Raw genomic sequence first — 16,653 nt, 5'->3', positions numbered from 1 at the left:
TCACCTCACTGGTATTCCTTTGCAGTCTCCTTTCTTGGTTCCTTCTAATCCTATAAATCTGAACATGGGAATATCCTAGGACCTGTCTTCAAACTTCTCTTTTTACTACTTACTCTGTTAGTAGTCTTATCCAGGTCATAGCTTTATAAGACAATTTGCACATAAATAGCTTCCAAATTTAAATCTCCAGCTTGGACCTCTTCCCTGAAACTCAGGTTTATTATCCAGGGGTCTACTCAACATCCCTACTTAGATTTTAAGGGATATCTATCTATCTATCTATCTCTGTATCTCCCAAGTCAAAATCCAGGTCTTCACTCATCAAAAATTTCTTCCTGCCACAATCTTTCTCATCTCAAACAAGGGTTTCTCCCTTTGTCTATTTTGCTTACCATATCAAACCCACTTAGAAAATTCTGTCAGCTCTACTTTCAAACTGGAAATCTGACCACTTCTCACCACTTCCACTGCTCCCACTGTGGCCCCAGCTGTCCATCTCTAAGCTGTTACAAGAGTTCTCTATGTGACCTTCCCACCTCTCGATAGTCTAATCTCCATCCAGCAGCCAGAGCAATCATATCACCTCTCTGCTCAAGACTTTCTAGTCTCAGGGTAAAAGTGAACATTTTTACAACTATGTATAAGGCAGAAGAGAAAGCAGTTCTACATAGCCTATGGACTGCGTCTCTGACTACTCTTTCTCCATTTCTTATGCCGCAAGAGCTTTGATGGCTTCCATGTAGTTTCTTGAACACACCAGACATGCTCTTGCCTCTGGATTTTTGCATAGCTCATATCTGCATAGCCGCATATCTCACCTTCTTCGGGTCTTTGCTCAAATAAATGATACCTATACATGTTTTCTGGGCAACTCTTATTTAAAATTATAACTTGCCTGTGATCTTTCCTTGTGCTTAATAGATCAGTTGTGTCCTACTCTTTGTGACCCCATGGACTGTAGCCCGCCAGGCTCCTCTGTTCATGGGGATTCTCCAGGGAAGAATACTGGAGTGGGTTGCCATGCCCTCCTCCAGATCTTCTCAACCCAGGGATCGAACCCAGGTTCCCTATCCCTATCCTTTTCTATATTTTTCTTTTTCTCCATTTATCATCATCTGACATATTACACATTTTACTTACCTATGTTCTCTTCCTTCCCTAAGAACGTGGGGCTTATGCATGAAAAAAGGAACTGTAGTTCTTTTTTTCCCATTGATAAATCCCCAATGGCAAAGTATTCATTAACTATTTTTTAACGCAGGAAATTTTTGCCTCCTGTCTTTACTGCAAAACAAACCCCAAACCCACATACATTTGCTTTATATCTATATTACTATTTATTTTCAGGACCTAAGACAGTACTGACTAACGTGTATCATTTTGGTCATTAAGTGAGAGTTGGGATGATGAATGGTAGAAAGATAAGTCATATTGACTAGTAATGACTGCTTTGGTTAAACTGAAAGTCAGTATTTATTTTCACAGACATTCCAGTGGTTGCAAAAGCACTGCCTGTCACAGTTCTCAAATCTGTGTATCGCTGTAAAGTCTTAATTATGGAAGCACTACCAGAATTCAAAATCTTTTCAAATGTATATCATGAAGTCTTTTATGTAATGCTTTTAGCTCAGTTTTCCTTATTCACACTAGGGTAAAATAAACCTTGGTTTAGAGCTTAGGTTTTTAAAAGCATTTACATTTAAATACATTAAACATCTTCTTAAAAACCGCATTTAAATACATGTAGTCACCATATTGATCTCTATTCCAGTACTTCTTAACATACGTTGGATAAAATATCCCTTTGAAAAAGATAAAGACTTCTTGTGGGAAAGTGCATATGTGAATATATATATTCAAATTCTTGCCTATAATTTCATCTGATTCAGAGTCCATTAAAGTCTAAGGACATGTCTATAGGCTAATAATCAAATTAAGTAAAAATTACAACCTAAAATAGAATCTAACAGAAGTCTGAACAGTAACATTCTATGTACTCCATGTCATTCTGATCTCATCGGCTTTATGTTGAAGTGGAATTCATTCCATCTCTTTTTGCTCTTTATTCAATTTCATATTTTACTAGGTATCTGCACATACAATCTGAAAATAAACGACCTGAACTAGAAGTCAAATGCTGTTTTACTTTCCAAATAATGCATGAATAAGAAAAGCTCATGTAAGTACAGTAGTTTTAAGGTTAAAAATGATCTTTTTAGCAAATCTTCACTTAGTTTTTACTTTTACTAACAGGAAAATAATAAACAAGCCAAAGAATCCTAATTTTAAAATACATAATTCTTTTCTTCCTGGTTGTCAAAATATTTATTGCACTGTAATAAAATAAGAGTTTGCTACTAAGCAAACAGAAGAAAAAACTGACAGAGTCTGCAAAATGAGAAACTAACTGGCAAATAAAGAACGCTGACCTGCGGCTGCATCCGCGAGTTGTGAGAGAGGCACTATCTGCGACATTCTCTGACTCTTCAGAAATGAAAAGAAATGCCTCCACAGCGCACTGGCAACTGCAGCAAGGTGGCGCTCTTTAGTCGATAATGAAGACTGCACACTGAGGTCCCCATGCTCCCTTTGAAGTTCCTGACACAATTGTTGATGCAGACTCCTAAAAAAATAAATAAATAAAAATACAGCTAACACCCAACAAACAAATACAAAATTTTTCTTTAAATACATTTTGGGGTTTTAACATTTACACCATGTGAAAACTGAAGGACAGTTCTATCTAATTAAAACCTTTATGCCAAGACATTATGCATTTCTTGTTATTTGATGGATGAACGATGGCATATTAAGTACCATAATGTTAATGTTAATTACTAATGTCAAGCATTAATTATATGCTTTTTAATATGTCAGATCTAAATGAGAAACAGGCAGCTTCAAAATGAAGGTTTGCATTTTGCAACTCGCTATGACAAGTGATTTTACTTACAATCTAGACATAAAAACAAAATTTTAAGCCACTTCTCCTGTGAGCTTTAGGTTATGATGTACCAAGAGGAAAGTACTTATGGCTTATATGTGATATTTTAAATTAAAATACTTTTCTTGTTTAGAGCAGACATAGACATTAAGCTGGAATATAAAACTGTGCTAGATACAACATTATTAGTCTTTTGGTCCAAAAAGACCCATAATCATTTTCACATGGTAAAAAATAATAAAATCATTCTTCTCCAAAAATCAGTAAAACGTGAATTCAATACCGCCTCAAGTTTTGATTTGTCATTTACTCACTTTTCCTATGGAAAACTGAGACATCTCTAAGACCTTAACAGAAACATAACAGGGGTGAATACCAAAAGATTTTTCTAGTGATCTGCAATAGAAGATAATGCAATATGCCCAACAATTAATATTATTATTTAAAACTAAACATGCAACTATGATGTTATTCCTGTTTCTGTATATATAACTGTAATGTTATTTCTATTTCTGTACATACAACTGCCATCTCAATTGAGTAGACACAAATGCATACACAGCACCCTTATATTTGTTTTCTTCAATTAAAGAGCAAACAGTGAAAATAAACCAGTGGCGCTAAGCCAGAATACTTCCTTTGATAGTAGCAGTATTCCATTAAGAAAAATGACTAGTACTTTAAAAAAAGAAGGAAAATTACATTAAGTCCAACATTCCTGATGCTTTAAATCAGTTCATCAAGAAGTGGACACTCAAAATAACTATATAAAATATGGAACTAATGCACAGATTTAAAGCAATTCCACAAAAAGATCAAAACTGGTGGCAAGACCACATCATCGTATTTTTCACATAACTAGAAAAGAGTGAAAAAGTTGGCTTAAAGCTCAACATTCAGAAAACGAAGATCATGGCATCTGGTCCCATCACTTCATGGGAAATAGATGGGGAAAGAGTCGAAACAGTGTCAGACTTTTATTTTTCGGGGGCTCCAAAATCACTGCAGATGGTGACTGCAGCCATGAAATTAAAAGATGCTTACTCCTTGGAAGGAAAGTTATGACCAACCTAATAACATATTCAAAAGCAGAGACATTGCCAACAAAGGTTCGTCTAGTCAAGGCTATGGTTTTTCCTGTGGTCATGTATGGATGTGAGAGTTGGACTGTGAAGAAAGCTGAGTGCCGAAGAATTGATGCTTTTGAACTGTGGTGTTGGAGAAGACTCTTGAGAGTCCCTTGGACTGCAAGGAGATCCAACCAGTCCATTCTAAAGGAGATCAGCCTTGGGTGTTCTTTGGAAGGACTGATGCTAAAGCTGAAACTCCAGTACTTCGGCCACCTCATGCGAAGAGTTGACTCATTGGAAAAGACTCTGATGCTGGGAGGGATTGGGGGCAGGAGGAAAAGGGGACAACAGAGGATGAGATGGCTGGATGGCATCACTGACTCGATGGACGTGAGTTTGAGTGAACTCCAGGAGTTGGTGATGGACAGGGAGGCCTGGCGTGCTGTGATTCATGGGGTCGCAAAGAGTCAGACACGACTGAGCGACTGAACTGAACACAAAAGTAAAGATTTTAAGTATAAGTTATATAACATTAGGACTCTATGTCTCTCTACACTGGAATTCTTGGATAACTATGAGACATAACTTAATGCTACTTGCAGTACTGGGGGCAGTTCAAAATACCTGGAGAAAGAATATCATAGTAATCAAGTTTCATAAAAACTAACAAAATATCTGCTATGTCCTCTTCCTGTAAAACTTGCCTGAGATGCTTTCAACTTGAACTAGTGGCTAAAGATTATTTCAGGTCCTTTAGCTTTGAGTAAGATGAATATCAAACCACTAAAATCCATTTGGCAACTAACTCAATTGCCTATACCAACAAAGCAAAATTCATGGGTACATTTCAAGACACTGGAGTTCAAGTGAAATAATACCACCATTTGCAAAACCCATCTAAAGCTTTTTCAAGTATATTGGTCTCAAAGGATAATAAATAATTTACTATACTTGGGTAGCACAGATTTTACTATTTCTAAATAAAATAAGCCATTTACTTCACTCTTTAAAATCGATTCTCCAGGAAGCGGTATCATTTTCGATCATCCTTTATGAAGCTGGAAATTCTTTAACTAAAAATCAGAACAATTCTATGAGATGGGTGTCACTAATCCTCTTTATAGAGGATAAAGATGATAATGATATCCCCAAAGGTCACATGGCTAAGAAGAGCTGGCCCCATAATCTGAATCAAAATCTGACTCTGAAGCCCATACTTTCCCTTATACACTAAAACACACACCTTGTAACACTAAGGTGTGCATGTGTGTGTGCTCACACACACACACACACACACACACACACACAATTAAAACATTGATCAATTTTCTTCTCTCCCTACTTGGATTGAAGAAATTTTACTAAGCTTAAGAAAAGAAGCTGGAGAAGCCACACGTAGCTTTGCTTTGTAAAGTGGTAGGGATGTAGGTTTTAAGTAGAAGACTGACTTTAAAATCATTTTGGAAATATACATGCATAACCAACCCACTTATGTTCTAAAAGATCCAATATAGCAGAAAAAAAATCTGCTGAATGTCAAGTTATTTAAATTGCAGCTTTCACAGAAACAATAGCAACATCTAGCATTTACTAGTACTTACCATGTGCCAAGAACCACACTAGGAAGTTTGTAAGCACTGTTTCTCACCCTATGAGGTAGGTATAATTATGATTCAAATCTTATAAAATGAGGGAATTGAGGCAACAGAAGTAGCTTGTGTTGGGTAAAACTGCTGGTTATTAGCAAAGCCACTCAGAGCTGTGTGACCTTAAAAAAAATGAGTTACCACCCAAATTTCATTTTCTAAAGAGTTAAAATTAGGAAAAATCATTTATTATCCACCTACCAGGGTTATTGTGAAGATTACATGTGAAGAATAACATCCTCAAAACAGTGTTCAGGAACCTATCACTACACTATGTTGTTGTTTAGCCCCTAAGTTGTGCCAGACTCTTTGCGACTCCATGGGCTGTGGCCCACCAGGCCCCGCTGTTCACGGGATCTCAAAGGCAAGAACACTGGAGTGGATTGCCATTCATTTCTCCGGAGTATCTTCCTGACCTAGCGATGGAACATTCATCTCCAGGGTTGACAGGTAGATTCTTTACCACTGATCCACCTGAGAAGCCCATCGCTACACTATGGAAATGCCCAAACTTGTACATACCTAGTTATCCAGGTCTTCGTAAGCTTCTGTTTTATTAATAGCTCTGGTATCCTGCTTCTTTGGGCTTACCTTCGTTAGTTCAAGCACTTTCCTGATCCTGTACAAAGCTGTTCTTGTGCTCTACTTTCCAAGATTTGTTTTCCTATTTTTATTTCCATGTTACTTTTTGTAGTGATTTTATATATCTCACCCTCCCACCTCCCCATCCTCACCAAGACATACAAATATACTGAGGCATCTATTAATATGACTGGTAAGAGCTAACAGAAAGCAAGGGGGTTAAAAAAATTAATAACTGAATTCCTTTTTTAAGTTCTACTTCAAAGCCTGCCAACTTCAATCCACATCAGTGAAAAATATAATGGGAAGCTCTAAGTTAAAAAAAAGTTGTTCTAAACCACTATGAGTGATGATTCCAAGTGTCTGATGAATGTAACTAATGGAAAACTGGATGGGAATCAGGATACTCTACCATTTTTAGTTTCAATTAAATTTACTAAAAAAAGCCCAAAAAACCTTAGGTACTTTGGATCTTCCTGTTATTCACATCTATAAAACAGGGCTATAATCTGCTTTACCACCCAGAAAGAATATAAGATAACCAAACTAGTGAAATTACCAGAAAGCAAACAAACAACCCCCACAAAACAAGGATTTAAAGCTGGAAGGTATCTTAAAAATCATTTAATCCAATCCTGTCTTCAAAAAATAAAAACAAAAATAAAACAAAAACAGATTCTAGGTATAAAGAGAATATTGCAAAGTCTCACTAGAAGATAATGGGAAGTCCTGCCCCACAATTCTGTGCATATCCAGTTACTAGGGAGACGCAATAGGTCAGAAACCAGGCTGTTGAGTAGTAGCCCAGGCATATCCTATAGGGGCTCCCTGGAATGGGGGATCCATGTATTTGTGTGTACATGGACAAGGAGGTGAATGGGTGGTAATGATTGAGTGAGTATGTGAGGTCAAGGCAAGGAGTTTACTGGCTGTTTTGACTATTAAGCGATGATAAAAAAAAAAAAAAAAAAAAGCCCAGTACTGGCAATGATACTTCTAGTCATATATAATGCACCATTGTATGCAGGACAAGAAGCAACGGTTAGAACCGGACATGGAACAAAGGACTGGTTCCAAGTTGGGAAAGAAGTACATTGAGGCTGTATATTGTCACCTTGCTTATTTAACTTTTATGCAGACTACATCATGAGAAATGCCAGGCTAGATAACTCACAAGCTGGAATCAAGATTGCTGGGAGAAATACCCAAAACCTCAGATATGTAAATGATACCACTGTAATAGCAGAAAGCAAAGAGGAACTAAACACCCTCTAGATGAAAGTGAAAAAAGAGAGGGAAAAGCTGGCTTGAAATTCAACACTGAAGAAATGAAGACCATGGCAACTGGTCCCATCACTTTTTGGCAAGTAGATGGGGGAAAAGTGGAAACAATTACAGATTTTCTTTCCTTGGGCTCCAAAATCACTGTGGATGGTGACTGAACCCATGAAATTAAAAGATACCTGTGACTTGGAAGAAAGCTATGACAAATCTAGACCATGTATTTAAAAGCAGAGATAATCACTTTGCTGACAAAGGTCTGTAGAGTCAAGGCTATGGTTTTTCCAATGCTACGTACAGATGTGAGAGTTGGACCATAAAGAAGGCTGAAGGCTAAAGAATTGATGCTTTTGAATTGATGTGATGAAGACTCTTGAGAGTCCCTTGGACTGTGAGATCAAACCAGTCAATCCTAAAGGAAATCAACCCTGAATATTCACTGGAAGGACGGATGCTGAAACTCCAATACTTCCGCCACCTGATGCAAACAATTGACTCACTGGAAAAGACCCTGATGCTAGGAAAGATTGAGGGCAGGAGGAGGAGCTGACTGAGGATGAGATGGCTGGATGCATCACTGCCTCAGTGGACATGAGTTTGAGCAAACGCCAGGAAGTAGTGAAGGACAGAGAAGCCTGGCATACTGTGGTTCATACAGGAGCAGAGAGTTGGACACGAGTAAGAGACTGAACAACAACAACATAGGAATAAAAAGCCTCCTCAAGGTGTAAGGAAAAATTATCCAAATGAACACTTGTGTAGGAGACAGAAGACTAGTCTGTGACCCTGGAAAACTAAGACTTAGTTTTTCATCTGTTAAATGGGAATACTGCCCTACTATATCCTCTATAGAGCTGCTAAAGTGTCAAATTACACAACTTAGGTAAAAACAATTTATAGGCTATAAGGGAAGGTAATATTTACTTTAGTCTTATTGTTATTCATTCCAATTTCTAACAATCATGTCCACACATTCAGTAGAGCATTATCTAGAAAGATATAGGCTTTAGAGACAAGACACACCAGAGAACAAATCCTACTCTCTCAACTACTAGTGGATGGCCATTTCCTCAACTGTTACAAAAACTCCCAAATAAAATACATTCGACAAATGGAATAATGGAATATTATTGGCCTGAGAATCAAAGACTGTTTAGTGAGAATATATGTGTTACCCTATTCTGCTTTTGACCTTTATTAACTAGTTTAATTCTGTAGGCATTATTTTTCCCATTTTGTAGACAAGGAATCTAAGAACAGAAAGAATAAATAATTTGATTGGGCTATACTGCTGGTAAGCAGCAGAGACAGAATTTGAATCCAGGCAGTCAAGCTATCATGCAACTATGCTACAGCTACTCCAAATACCATTTTACTACCTGTAAGTATATTACTATATAAGTAATACATGTCTTAAATGCCATTATTTCTGTATTCATTCATTCATATGCCAAGTTCCTAAAAGGGGTAGTTTCAAAGCAATATAACATCCAATCTTGATGGCACAAAAGATGCACACATATTCAAAGTTTAATAGTTCTGGGAAGTAGAGAATTCTATAGGGATTCCAAATTTCAATGCCATGTGACTACTTAAAATTTTCCTGTGGAAAAAATTTCCTTGTCCCTATCTCCAGAATAGGGTATAGCATGAAAATACATCAATAAAAAGTGATTATTTTTATGTTATCCTTATTATTTTATTAGTCTTATATATGTAGATGACTATGGGTCTCAAGTGACTTAAAAGTTTTGGTGATATTTCATTGCATTTTATGGTACACTAAAACAGGGATCTACTTTGGTAGTTCTCAATCTTCACTACCATTAAAATCACCTGTAGAGCTTTTTAGAAACACGGAAGTTCTGACTTCACTGAAGATCCTACTGCATCTACAAGTCTAGGGTCAAAGCTTATTATTTTAAAAACAATACTCACCCAGTGGTCTGGGGAGGGGCCCGAGAGTCTACCTGTCTAGCAGGCAGATTTTGCATGCCCATGGCCACACTTTAAGCAGTTACCTTCCTGGCTTGTCTTGTCTATAAAATGGTGACAATAATAGTATCTACAGGATTACATTAGTTCATTAAAGTCAAACACTTAGAATAGAGTTGCCACACACATTCTCATTTAACATTCTGATTTTCTGGCTAACAATAACAGATATTCCATTTACTGAATATGTCTTACTTGATTCCTGCAAGAGATGAAGAAATGATCACACAACAAGTAGTCCATGAATCACTCTGAGTATTCAATTGTAATTCTGTATGAGAGAAGGTTGATAATCATTCCTGTACTCTACAGGCATAAGGGTAAACAAAATTTAGGTTTTACACAATGAGGTACCATCTTATGCCGGTCAGAATAGCTGCTATCCAAAAGTCTACAAACAATAAATGCTGGAGAGGGTGCGGAGAAAAGGGAACCCTCTTACACTGTTGGTGGGAATGCAAACTAGTATAGCCACTATGGAGAACAGTGTGGAGATTCCTTAAAAAACTGGAAACAGAATTGCCACACGACCCAGCAATCCCACTGCTGGGTATACACACCAAGGAAACTAGAATTGAAAGAGACATGTGTACCCCAGTGTTCATCGCAGCACTGTTTATAATAGCCAGGACATGGAAGCAACCTAGATGTCCATCAGCAGATGAATGGATAAGAAAGCTACGGTACATATACACAATGGAGTATTATTCAGCTATTAAAAAGAATGCATTTGAATCAGTCCTAATGAGGTGGATGAAACTGGAGCTGATTATACAGAGTGAAGCACGTCAGAAAGAAAAACACCAGTACACTATACTGACGCATATATATGGAATTTAGAAAGATGGTAACAATGACCCTATATGCAAGACAGCAAAAAAGACACAGATGTAAAGAACAGACTTTTGGACTCTGCGGGAGAAGGCGATGGTGGGATGATTTGAGAGAATAGCACTGAAACATGTATATTATCATATGCGAAATAGATCGCCAGTCCAGGGTCGATGCATGAAACAGGGTGCTCAGGGCCGGAGCACTGGGATGACCCTGAGGGATGGGATGGGGAGGGAGGTGGATTCAGGATAGGGAACACATGTACACCCATGGCTGATTCATGTCAATGTATGGCAAAAACCACTATAATATTGTAAAGTAATTAATCTCCAATTAAATAAATTAATTAAAAAAATAGAGGTTTTACAGTAATTCGGAAACTAAAGATCATTGACGGCAGCAGAATAAAACGGGCATGGAAATGATTCTCAGAGAACAGGTTAAGGATAAGAAAAGTGAAAATGAGGGAACTAAAAACACAAAGGCATATAAATTCCACACATTTACTCTAATTCAATGCATATTACACAAGTTCTAGGCAGTAGGGATACAAAGTCATCAAAACAAAGTCTCTGCCCTGGAGCTTGTATTTTAAAGAGAGATAGATAATTAAACACAGATGTGGATTACCTGAGGTTGTGGTGAGCTTTATGGATAAATAGAAATCAAGGTACAGGGATGATGAGTGATGATGGTATTTCAACTAGGAATACCAGGAAATACCTCCTGAAGATGTGACACATGAGCAAAGACTTAAATGAGTAAGGCGGAGAACCAGATGGGTACACATGGAGAGAGAATTTCAGGCACAAGAAACAAAAGTGCATAGGTGCGAGGCTAGGGGTTTTATGGGCTCAAGATCAACAATTAGGAGGCCAGTTGGCTGAAGCACAAAGGAAGATAGAAGGAAAAGCAGATGAGTCAAAGAGGAAACTGAGTTCCAGATCAAGCAGATTCGTCAAAGAACTTCAGATAGAATCAAAGTGGATAACAAGCCAGAAAGCAGAAGTGTTATATAATTTCTTTTAAAAGGAACATATGAAAAAGCAAGGTATTTGGGGAAGGGGAAAAAAATAGTAACCACTCTGACTATAATGGATAATTTTTATAGCAGAATTAGAAGGCAATAAATTTAAGAGTAGAAAATAAAGACAATATTGAATACTGGTTCAGTCACGTGTTCTCCTCATTCACTTCGCAAGAAGTTATAATGCCAGTCACTGTATGTGAAGTCAGAGGTATACAAACGATTAAGGCACATCCTGCTCTTAAAAAAAGAAAATCTAGACTTCATTCTGTAGGTAGTAGATTGGTGCAAAAGCGTGGTTTTTGCATTGTGGAAATTTGCCTTTGATATTGGAATACATTCTTAAATAAATGCAGTTATGTTATACATCATTTTAATGTGCATTTCTCATTTTATAGTTTTTTCCTAATGACTTATTACTTGCAGCTTATTTTATATTTATTTTAGACTATGGAAATGTTAAACAAAAAGCAAATTTGAGTGGTTTTCTCATTGAAGTTCAAAATGGGTCGTAAAGCAGCAGAGACAACTTGCAACATCAACAACACATCTGGCCTAGGAACTGCTAAAAAATGTACGGTGCAGTGGTCGTTCCAAAAGTTTTGCAGAGGAGACAAGAGCCTTGAGGATGAGGAGCTGATAGTGAGACTGACATCAGAAGTTGACAACCAACTGAGAGCAATCATTAAAGCTGATCCTCTCACAACTATGCGAGAAGCTGCTGAAGAAATCAACATCGACCATTCTATTGTCATTCAGCATTTGAAGCAAATTGGAAAGGTGAAAAAGCTTGATTAGTGAATGCCTCGTGAGCTGACCACAAATCAAAAAACCTGTCGTTCTGAAGTGTCGTCTTTTCTTATTTTATGCAACAACAACAAATCATTTCTTGACTGGTTTGTGACATGCGACAGAAAGTGGATTTTATACAATTGGTGAAGATCAGCTCAGTGGTCAGATCGAGATGCTCCTAAGCACTTTCTAAAGTCAAATTTGCGCCAAAAGAAGGTCATGATCATTGTTTGGTGATCTGCTACCTGTCTGATCCACTACAAGCTTTCTGAATCCCCGTGAAACCATTCCATTTGAGAAGTATGCTCAGCAAATCAGTGAGATACCCTGAAAACTGCAACACCTTCAGCCAGCACTGGTCAACAGAAAGGGGCCAATTCTTTTGCATGACTACACCTGACTGCAAGTCACACACTTCAAAAGTTGAATAATGAATTGGGCTATGAAGTTTTGCCTCATCCTTATGTTCACTTGACCTCTTGCCAACCAACTACTTCTTCAAGCATCTCAACAACTTCTTGCAGGTAAAATGCTTCCACAACCAGCACAATACAGGAAATGCTTTCTAACAGTTCACTGAATCCTGCAGCAAGGATTTTTACACTACAGTAATAAACAAACCTATTTCTCATTGGCAAAAACATGTTGATTGTAATGGTTCCTATTTTGATTAATAAAGATGTGTTTGAGCCTAGTTATAATGATTTAAAATTCATGGTCTGAAACCGCAATTATGTTTGCACCAACCTAATAGTAAGGAACCACTGAAAGATTTTGAACTGAGGAGTGACATAATGAGAACAGTGCTTTGGGAAAGATTAATCTGGTAATGGCAAACAGAATGGATTAGAATAAAAACTGATGAGAGACAGAAGAGACCAATTACGAAGCTTCTATAAACATGCAGGTATGAGTTAATGTGCCATTTAAGCTACTTTATGAAGAAACAAGAAAGCTAACAGTAATTAATTGGCATTTTGTGAAGGAGAGAAAGGAGCAATCTATGTTATTGCTAACTTTTGGGAGAGGGAAACAAAGGTAGGAGAGACAGTTAATTTCTACACAAGAAGAGTATAATTTGATTTGCAAACAGAAAATTTAAGTAACAAAATCCCCAAAGTTTTTGGAAATTTGGACCTAGAATCCAAGAGTACATTTAGATTCAGAAGTCACTTGTGCCCAGTAGTTCAGCTGATTTTAATGAACATTTTAATGTCTATTAGTTACTTGAGGTAGTGTGTTCAGTTCAGTTCAGTTGCGTCTGACTCTTTGCAACCCCATGAATCACAGCACACCAGGCCTCCCTGTCCATCACCAACTCCCGGAGTTCACACAGACTCACGTCCATCGAGTCAGTGATGCCATCCAGCCATCTCATCCTCTGTTGTCCCCTTCTCCTCTTGCCCCCAATCCCTCCCAGCATCAGAGTCTTTTCCAATGAGTCAACTCTTCACGTGAGGTGGCCAAAGTACTGGAGTTTCAGCTTTAGCATCAGTCCTTCCAAAGAAATCCCTGGGCTGATCTCCTTCAGAATGGACTGGTTGGATTTCCTTGCAGTCCAAGGGGACTCTCAAGAGTCTTCTCCAACACCACAGCTCAAATGCATCAATTCTTGGTGCTCAGCCTTCTTCACAGTCCAACTCTCACATCCATACACGACCACTGGGAAAACCATAGCCTTGACTAGATGGACTTTTGTTGGCAAAGTAATGTCTCTGCTTTTGAATATGTTATTAGGTTGGTCATAACTTTCCTTCCAAGGAGTAAGCGTCTTTTAATTTCATGGCTGCAGTCACCATCTGCAGTGATTTTGGAGCCCCCCAAAATAAAGTCTGACACTGTTTCCACTGTTTACCCATCTATTTCCCATGAAGTGATGGGACCAGATACCATGGTCTTCATTTTCTGAATGTTGAGTTTTAAGCCAACTTTTTCACTCTCCTCTTTCACTTTCATCAAGAGGTAGTGTATTAGAGGCAATCAAATATGGTCAGTACTCTCAAAGAACTTACAATTAAGTGAGAAGACAGAGGTATCTACAGAATATTACGATACACACAAAGGAAACATTTAGTCCACCTGGGGGTTTGATGAAGGCCTCAAGGGGTAAATACACTATTATCAGATTAAGGAAGCTGTTAACTGAAAAAAAAAAAAAAAAGCTTCAGGAAGTTGTAATAACATAAGTAAAGCAAAGTGACATGACACTGCATGGTATATGAGGAAACTCATGAACAGGTTAGTATTTTCAGAAGATGAAAAGTCAAGGGGCAGAATGATGGAAAATGAAACTATATTATTGATGGAGACCAGGTCACGGAGGGCCACGCCATCTAAAATGTTAGATACAAGTAAACAATTCTTTAAGGTGGGGAGAATTAACAGAAACAAAGCCAACATATACACCCAACATACCCACATATGTTCTCAATATAACCTAGTGCTTATAAGCCCTATCTTAGACAAATACACATTTAAACACCCCATGTAACTGCACAGAGCAATGTTACAATGTTATTTGTCTTTAAAATATCTTCATTAAAAAATTCAACCTTTTAAGTATGTGTATATATGACTTAGGGGCTTCTCACATGGCTCAATAGTAAAGAATCTGTCTGCAAATGCAGGACATGCAGGAGACATGAGTTTGATCCCTGAGTCGGGAAGATCCCCTGGAGAAGGAAATGACAACCCACTCCAGTATTCTTGCCTGGGAAATCTCATGGAGAGAGGAGCCTGGTGCTCACCCGACCAAGCATGCACACACACAGCTAACCCTTGAACAACGGAGAGGTTTATCTGCATATATGTCCTCCAAATCTGCAGTTCCTCTGCATCCATAGATTCAAGTAACCATGAACTGTGTAGTACTGTAGTATTACTGAAAAATATCTTCACGTAAGTGGACCTGGGCAATTCAAACCCATGTTGTTCAAGGGTTAACTGTACAAGGGACCACTCATCACAATACCCTTTTTGTATTTTTTGCCAATGCTTGAATGCTATCTTATATGCTAATTTAATAAAACTGAGCCTAATCTATAGCCATTCATGTTATTAGCACAACGTAGTGCAAATGTTCTTAGTAAATGGGGTCTCTACTGCACTATCTCAAGTTGAATGCTTATCTTTTTGTGGTCTATTCCTGCCATTTATTCTGTTTGGAGGAACAGCTTTGCCTGCGATCAAGAAGTATAGTCCTGAACTCAACACAATGACTCAAAGAAACAGTGTCATGCTGGATATTAAGACTGAAGTTTTACAGCACCTTAAGATGCCTTCAAGGAAATACATGGCTGAGGGTAAAGACCACATTAAGGCTTGGCTAAAGTTCTTTGACATTAAAACTGAAAGAAACCATAGGCAGATGGATGTCATGACTTAAAGGGATTTCTAAAAGTACAAGAGAGTAATCATCACCTGCCCGTGACAACTCATTTTCAAAGGAGTAATGCTACAGTAACACTGTACTGCTTATATTCAGTTAGACCCCTTCTTTCCAGGAATTTACCCTCCAAATTTCATAGCAAGTATATGGGTACAAGATAATGAAGAAAGTAAGAGGGATTTGGGCTCAATATAAAACTATTTAGTTTCCAAGTTTGCCTGCTACCAGAATACTGTTTGGGAAGAACATGAATGATCCAGCATTTTTGTCCTTTTTTCAAAAGCACTCAGAGTGAAGACCCTCCTTGTAATAAGTCTCACAACAAAATGTACACATCTTTGACAAAATATCTATAGTTGTCATACCAGTCTTTTGGGATTTCAAACAAAGTTCTCTTCCTCTTTAACTGTAAGTGGATATGTATAATTGAGAAACCATACATTCATTAGATCTTACCAAAATAGTTATCTATAGAATTCTCATACAAGCAAAAAGGAGGGGGACCTTATGAATTGGTTGAAAGAGGAAATCAGAATTTTTTTTTTTTTTTTTTGCAATAATGGTATACTCATTTATTGCACTTCTTAGATACTGCATTTTTTCCAAATTGAAAGTTTGTGACAACTGTGTTGTCAGATGATGGTTAGCATTTTTGAGCAATAAAGTATTTTTTTAATAAAGGTATATATGTTGTTTTCTAAGACATAATCTATTGTATACTTTACAGATTACAGTATCGTATAAACTGACTTTTGTTTGCACTGAGACCAAAAAGTCTCCAGCTTTTTTAGTTATCCCAAACTGAAACATTTTAGCTGAGGCCCCAGACACAGGAGAGCAGTGAAGAGCTGTCCTTGGCTTTCCATATTCTTGACCTACATGATCTGTAAGCACTGTATTATGAAAAAGTTGTTTTGGGTATGTTTTCTGCCAGTAAATTTTGGCATAGTTTATTATGCTTTAAACAATAGGCTCCCACTATATACTAAGTACTATGGTAGAAATTAGGAATTTAAAGATGAGAAAGATACAGACCTGATTCAAGGATTTCATACATGAGGAAGAACAAAGACTTTTCTTTATTAAAAGTACAA

At 37.5% G+C, this 16,653-nt stretch overlaps 1 protein-coding gene across 3 annotated transcripts in view; it reads right to left on the bottom strand.

Annotated features, from left to right (window-relative positions):
- MMS22L (MMS22 like, DNA repair protein) overlaps positions 1 to 16,653 on the bottom strand; it is a 126,413-nt gene that overhangs the window by 38,058 nt on the left and 71,702 nt on the right. For all 3 annotated transcript variants that reach the window (XM_005892256.3, XM_070376571.1, XM_070376573.1), the window contains one exon: positions 2,430 to 2,623. In XM_005892256.3, coding sequence (XP_005892318.2) covers positions 2,430 to 2,623 — 194 coding nt within the window. The remainder of the gene's footprint in view (positions 1 to 2,429; positions 2,624 to 16,653) is intronic.

The sequence above is a fragment of the Bos mutus genome, chromosome 9 (genome assembly GCF_027580195.1).
Source record: "Bos mutus isolate GX-2022 chromosome 9, NWIPB_WYAK_1.1, whole genome shotgun sequence".
In the NCBI taxonomy this organism is placed as follows: Eukaryota; Metazoa; Chordata; class Mammalia; order Artiodactyla; family Bovidae; genus Bos; species Bos mutus.
This window is presented reverse-complemented; position numbering and strand designations above follow the sequence as displayed.